This window comes from Toxotes jaculatrix, chromosome 18, assembly GCF_017976425.1.
Source record: "Toxotes jaculatrix isolate fToxJac2 chromosome 18, fToxJac2.pri, whole genome shotgun sequence".
Classification (NCBI taxonomy): Eukaryota; Metazoa; Chordata; class Actinopteri; family Toxotidae; genus Toxotes; species Toxotes jaculatrix.
The window spans coordinates 1,255,001-1,262,500 of NC_054411.1; the positions used below are offsets into that span (position 1 = coordinate 1,255,001).

The following is a 7,500-nucleotide window of genomic DNA, read 5'->3' on the forward strand; positions in this document are numbered from 1 at the left end:
GGAAATAACTAACATGACATGACTAACACGAGCTGACAGGTGATGCCACTCTAACAGGCAGCTCTAACACAGACAGCTGGCCTGGCCCAGTGTATTTGCTGGAAACATGGCTGAACTGTCCACTCTGAACATCGAGTCATTGGGTCGCATCACAGTTAATCGTTATTATTTTCAGTAATGGTCAGCGTGATGTTTATCAGCCAGTATGGATTTTTCCACGCTGTATACGCCAGTGTATCCATCCCACACACTGCAGAGGGGCGCCCTCTGTCACTGCTCTGACTCCTGGGTGATGACCTCCTGAGCCCGTCCCTGGAGGTTCACGTCCATTTGAATTTGAATTTGAAAATTTATTTAAATTAATTTGTGGTTTTTATTTTTAACAGCTGACCCGTGTTCAAGAAAACTGATGAACAGATGAAACTGATGAACAGATGAATTCCATAAGAGAAGCTGTGGAAAACCTAAATACTGTAAGTGGAGTTTTTTTTGTCTAAAAGTTTTTTCAATTGAATTTTTAGAAAACTTGCTTTATAGTGAGATATAAACTTGTCACTTTATTAGGAACTCTTAGCTTAAATGAATGGGGTGGAGGGGAGGGGTGTTGATTCAGCTCTGTGATCCTATTGGAGAATGTATTTTATTTAATGTGTTTTTCTCTCAGTGATCTGGTTTCTCGTGTGGATGTAAACACAGTGGCAGTGTTTGAAGGGCTTACCCTGCTGTATGGGCTGCTGTCGATGAAACTCCAGCGGAGCCACGACGAAACTGGTCTGGCCCAGCGGGCTCCAGTGGTGCAGCACCCGCAGTGTCCACAAGCCGGGCCTCAGTGGCGGGGTGAGTGGCGGTCGGTAGTGGGTGACTTCAGCGGACGCGTCCACCAGGATGTCGTATGTGGCAGCGATGACGTTGGTGGGGTCGATCCACACCACGGTGGCTGTCAGGTTGCTCTGGCCCCGGCTCCAGCGCTGCACGGCCACCGGCTCGTCCTCTGGCCCCAGCAGACACCCCCAGTTCCTGAAGAGACGCTCCTTAGGATCCCAGTCCGTTCCCACCTGAAGAACAGGAAGAGGGACAGGGTCAGCAGCAGTCAAATCCAGAGCTGTGTCCACACTCATGTGTGTGTGTGTGTGTGTCTGACCTGGACGTGCTGCAGCCTGTTGGTGGGACTGGGGGGGCTGGCCAGGGTGAAGTGGTCTCTGGGTGTCACCCAGGTCTCCAGGCTCTCCAGCTGGGTTGAGGCTCGGTTTGTGGCCACATGACGCACAAGGTAGCCCTGGAACTGGTCTGACAGGAAGTAGAGGTGGACTGACACTGGGTGGCTCATGGACATGTACCTGAGACAGACAGACAGAAATAGAGAGGTGTTATCACTGACACATGGCTCGATGGGCAGCAGACAAATCTCTGAACAACTGTTGGACTGACTGTCATGAAATTGTGATCACAGTCATGTTACAGGATGAATTATAACAACCTGACTTTTAATCTAACCCCGTCATCATCACGCTGAAGCAGGACAGTGGACATTACAGCTGGTAAACATCAGCATGTTCCAGACATTAGTGTTTAAGTCTACGTGCTGATGTGGACAGAACCACGTCTGACATGTTTTATTCCACAGTGTAGACGTGCTTTCAGATGCTGCCTGACTAAAAACACAGGTTGAAGGGAACAGACTAGTCCTGTTTTAACTCCCCCATCCTCCCCCCTCCACACACACGCTCCCCATAACGCTGCCCCCACCCATTCTAGCCACCAATCCCCACCCGAACTCCAACAACAAGTACCTCCTTGTACCTACTGTGGGTCTCCACCCCACACACACACACACACACACACACACAGCTGGAAAAATCCAGCCTGTGCAGGAACTGAAGCCTGATTGTGTCTGAGGACAAGCTCGCGTTATCTTCATATTTAATTTGGACTGGACACACACAAACACCAGTGGTGGTGCGTTCAGGGGAAAGACACGTTTCATATGCCAGCCCTCCTCGTTTCCTTAGACAGCGACTGTGCAGTTTCTCTCTCTGCAAAAGGCACAAGGCCCAAATTTACAGTGACCCAGCAGCTAAATGACTCATACAAAGCTCCCTAATATACTCTAACAGGTGAGGACAGATACCTCACCTGTACATGAGGCTGAAATTGAAGCTCAGACTTTGCTCTCAGTTATAGTTCCATGGTTTCCTGTTAGTTCTGGTCTGCTTCTGTTTCACACGGGCTTATTAAAAACATGAAGCCACCTGGACAGACAGGTAACTCATTCACTGTCATCTACAGCACTACATGGAAACACACGGGAAATCTAATTTCTGCCAACATGCAGGTACGTTACCATGGTTACGAAATACCCTTCTTAAATACACACACTGCTTTTTTTGGCACAGTTTTCACACCAGCTTAAAGGAACCAGCCCAAATGGAAAAACACACCAGAGTTAGTCTGAACCAAACCAAACAGGTCACATGTTACAGCCTAATGCACAGTGACTGTGGACCCAACACAAAAAGTACTGCTACAGTTAAGGATCCACATGAAAACCACCGAGAACCCCTGGCACTCCACCAGGCAACATTCGAGAACCCACAGGACCCAGATAGAGAACTCCTGCAGCCCATTAAGAAACCTCAGGAACCTCTTTAATAAACCCTGGACCTTCTATTACTAACAGCAAGATCACACTGCGCCCAGGTCTCTTCACACATCAGAGCCATGTCTGGTAGCCACGCTTGTACCTGCAGCTGTTGTCGTTGGGGTGACCCTGCAGTGAGCTGGCAGCGCGGGATAATCCCATGCGAGCGAAGGCGTGATAGTGGCTGAGTGCTGAGTCTGACAGGCTGGCAGGCCCGTCCGAGTCCTGCTCATAGATGTTTTCCCAGTAGGCCTGGAGGCCTGGGGTGCCCGAGGCATACGATCCAAACAGGTAGGAGTCCAGCTGGCTGATGATCTCCTGACTGACACTGGCCTCAAACTTCCTGGCAAAGAAGGTGGGTCTGGACGCTTGCTGTGGTCAGGAAAGAGAAGGGGACACAAGCATGATGATAACAGTTAGATATTCAATCACAAATTAGTAAGAAGAAAATAATATACAAAAAAGAAGAAAGAAGTGTATAACAAATGACAAGAAAGAAAAAGGAGAAAGTGAGATTATTATACTGAAATCAAAAGTTTAGAGATGAGATGAGATGAGATGAAATGAGAGGGGTCTGAAGAAGAGGAAATAAACCCCTGGAACTAAATTATAGATTAAATCTTTGCCTGAACTGGCTCATGAATCATGTTGCCACAGATTTATTCTACTTATTCACTGTCCTGTGTTAATCTGATCTGTACCTAAGGAAACATAACACACACACACACACACAGGGCGTGGTTTATGATGTCATGAGGAGGGTGTGACTTCACCAAACTGACTCTTGGTGGGTTCGGGCTAACCCTCCAGCATCACCACCGAGCCAGGAAACCCCAACATAATGAGAACCATGAGAGCAGAGCGGAGGTCGTTATTCAGGCTGACTGGTTTATGTGTGTGCTCACACAGCTAAAGACAACGGTGGAAACCACAGGTTACAGGGTCAGGAAGGATTTCTGCTTCCTTCATCATACGAATCATGTAACAGAGAAAAGCTGCTATTTCATTCCCATTATTGATTAATCTGCTAAATATTTTTTAAATTAATCGACACAGTGAAAAATGCCGATAAAAAGGTTCCTAAAGCAGAAGGTAACATTCACACAGTTCAAAACGTAAAGGAAAATATTCACATTTATATCAATTAATCTATCAATTATTTTCCTCAATTAATCTACAATAGTAGATAAAATGTAAGAAAACAAAGAAATGGTTCAGTAACAGAAAAAACTACAGCTGTGTGTGGCAGTGTGTGTCCATTGTACTGTATGTACTGTACATGTGTGTGTTCCTGACCTTTACATTCAGGACTCTGCGTTGCTTTGCTAGCTGGCAAAACCTGACATTATAATAATGACAACCTTAGAAAGCTCAGCGGCAGCAAGCTACAAAGCTCTAAAAATACTAACTGCCTCAAGTGTACAGCTGTTTCCAGGATCAGCTCTCCTTATAGAAACCATCAGTAGCTCGACCACAGACGCTGTCTCAGGTCTGTCGTTACAGAGCCGAGGACCGCCTGCTGTAAGTAAAAGCAGCACTGCTAATTTGTGAATACAAAGCTATTCTGGTCGCCTGCCACGAGGCCCTGAGAAGGGAAGGTGGACGGTACAGACCGACTGAAGGTCCAGGGTTAATAACACGATGACCTTTATAGCTGTAACCAACCAGCCTGTACAGAACTATTATCACACTGAATACAAGAAAAAATATCAGCCACGGAAAATCTGTCACATCTGAGAAGTTAAAAAGATCCTGTTCAGTGTCGGCAGAAGAAAGGTCAAGTAACAGAACACAAGGTTTCTTATTCTACTGAAGAAATAATCCTACATGATGCTGCCTCACACTTCAGTTTTACACAGAGACAATCTGAGTTTTCAGATTCTGAAGCTGTAAAAACTTGTTGTTTCACGCGGAGCTCAGAGTAAAATAACAGGAAGTGGGCTCAGGTTGTGTCATCAGCCTGTTCACTGACGTTGGGTCTCACCTGGAATCGCGGCAGATCCGAAGGCTTGAAGTCGTTGGGTGAGCAGCCACACCAGTCCACGATGTGCTTATACTGGCATTTACACCCCAGTTTGCGGTTCCAGTTGGTGAGCCTCAGGTTGTTGTCCACCATGGTCTCACAGTGTGCGCTGTTCTCCAGCACGGTGTGGAAAAATGACTGGAGAAAAACAGAAAAAACAGAAATATCAAATCAACCCGACTGATGCTGAGGCTCCTGCTGGAAGAAGCTTCTGCTGGGTCTGTCCTGATCATCAGCTGCTGCTAACAGTTACCTGATGTCACTGAATAACTGCTTTGTGAAGGTGAGTCCAGTCAGTCCAGAGACTGATAGCACAGCTGCTAAAATGTGAGTAACCTTGAAATATGCTGTTGATATTCCTGTTCTCCTCTGGGGGGCGCCAGCAGGGCTTCAAACCTTCAGGCTTTTTAGACACTTTCTCTTTATTCGTATATAAAGTCTAAGGGGTTCCCTGAATGTGTGTGTGTGTGTTTGTATGTGTACTTGTACATCTATGTTTGTGAGGACCAAAAAAAGCATAGACCTTACGGAGCGGGGACATTTGGGGGAAGTGGGGACATTTCTGTCCTCACAACTTCAAAGGGCTGTTTGAGGGTTACGACTCGAATTGTTTTTAGGTTAGAGGCATTCACTTTGGATGGTTATGGTCAATGAATGTGTGTGTGTGTGTGTGTTACCTCAGCAGGCAGCAGTGTGTAGGCGTAGAAGCGCTTCATGCTGCTGACCAGCTCGTCCCTGGAGTTGACCACATAATCCACAAAGGGCCGGTTGAGCAGGAACCAATCAGAGCCACCGTCCACTGCAATGCCTTCTGGGATCTTGCGGTCCCCAAGACGCCACATGTGTGTGTCACACTCGAAGAAGAGACGGTCCAGACCCTGTTTACGGATGAAACTGAGATGACACAGGGTTTTCAGTGTTGAGGTGAATATTCAATGTGAGACACAAATCAAACACTTCTACCTGGAGACACCTTCACTGTCCCACTGTGGAAAGACACAGGTGGGCTGTGTACACTGTACGGCCAGATATTTGTAAGAGAAGTCAGTCAGTACGTTTAGAGCTCAGCTCACACTGTACCTTTAAAAGTTTTTATGATTATTTTTTCAGTGATATTGAATCTATAAAAGTAAATTATTCTAAAAAGGGAAAGGTTTCTTCCATCTGACAGTGACAGCAGTGGTTCCTGTAACCACAGGACGGATTTCATCATCAGAGAGAGACACTGTGACAGAGACACAGGAAGCTAATGACTCTCTTACCGTGCGTTGTCTCTGCCGTGAGATTTGATGAAGTTCATGTTGCGGTACTTTGACAGGAAAGTCACCAGCTGTTCATTGGTCCTGAGGAGAGATGACAGCTGTCAATCATCAACTCGGGCACTAATCACACAGCACAGACACAACCTGATCAGTCAGCTGTTCCTCAATCAATCAATCAGACTGTATTTGTACAGCACACGTGGCTTTACTGATCCACAGGTTAGATCCGATGTTTTATCCCAGCAGCCATCTGATGGACCACCATCACAACTGAGAGGAACACACTCAAAACATGAAATGGACTCCTGCCACGTCCTGTATGTCCTCAATTATTTTTTCTTTCTTTTCTTTTTCTTTTGCAGTGTTTGAAGTATCTTTCCCTTTAATGGACACACGTCTAAGCAGGATGCAATTAAATATTTGAACGAGGCATCTCTCTTTTTTTAAACAATGCAAAAGAATCTTCCATTTAGGGAATTTGGAGTGACTCCATGTGACTCTGTTTGGGACAGCTGGACCGGTTTATTTAGCTTCCTCTTCCAAATGAGAGAAAACAGCTCAGCTCCAGTGTGTGGCCTGAAGTGGAGACAGCACATTCAAACAGCCACTCCCTGCATGTAGTATGAGCTGTGAGCGCACGGCTCGAGCCTGGTGTCGCCCTAATGAGTAGACGGGACAGCAGACAGGCACATCGCTTTGATTACATTTGATTACAGTTGTTAAGACGAACCGCAGGCGTGCATGTGTGTGTCTGAGGGCATGTTTGTGTTCACGAGTTACTGACATACATTAAACTCTGACTGAAGCTACAACTGGTCACATGTCACATAAGAGGTTTCATCTCAGATTTTTTCTTGTGCAAACTCTGATCTTTGAAAATGTCACAGCCATGTGGGAATCATCCTCCCCTCCTGTATTCAGAGTTTAAGGTTTGATAACAGGTGTGGGCTGACTCGCATGAATCTGCAGGTGTTAATGTCGGTCGTTTTTATCTGAAAACCAGGAACAAAAGCCAAAAACTGTCCAAAATCAATACTTGAATTATTGTTCCTTTTGCTGTCAGGCATCAATAAAATAAAATTAAATGTCAGCTCTATTCTCATTTGCTTTCTCCTCCAAAAAATGAGAAAAATCGGTTCTTTTACATTTAGCTTTACAAACCAAAGTTTCACTCTGTGGAGTTTGATGAGCACGAGCCCCGATCGTACCCAGATAAAATCCTGTCTGACATTTAAAAAGTTTATGCAACCTTCTCTTAGCAGATCAAGAGAAACACAGCCACTAACACACAAACACTAACACACACATGTTGTTCCACTGACTCACAGTGCATGTGCCTTAATAACGTCACAGCTATTGATGGTGTGGTGCTAATGCTGTGGCTGTGTTATGGATTTTGGCTGGAAGGTTGTTCAGACAGTCACTTTGATGGGAGGACAGAAGAGAACGCACACACACACACACACAGTCCGCAGTGAGGTGAATACATGACTGACCATATCCTCCACAAACTGCTGCAGCTGCAGTGAGTGAATCCTCAGTCGATACCTCCACTGATCACAGCCAAACACCTTCCT

At 45.9% G+C, this 7,500-nt stretch overlaps 1 protein-coding gene across 1 annotated transcript in view; it reads right to left on the minus strand.

Moving 5' to 3' along the window:
• The window catches only part of LOC121199115 (xylosyltransferase 1-like), a 21,488-nt gene that overhangs the window by 3,581 nt on the left and 10,407 nt on the right, over positions 1–7,500 (minus strand). The window contains exons 5-10 of the mRNA XM_041063605.1: positions 5,924–6,004; positions 5,339–5,555; positions 4,623–4,799; positions 2,742–3,010; positions 1,142–1,337; positions 719–1,055 (exon numbers count right to left, since the gene is read on the minus strand). Coding sequence (XP_040919539.1) covers positions 719–1,055; positions 1,142–1,337; positions 2,742–3,010; positions 4,623–4,799; positions 5,339–5,555; positions 5,924–6,004 — 1,277 coding nt within the window. The remainder of the gene's footprint in view (positions 1–718; positions 1,056–1,141; positions 1,338–2,741; positions 3,011–4,622; positions 4,800–5,338; positions 5,556–5,923; positions 6,005–7,500) is intronic.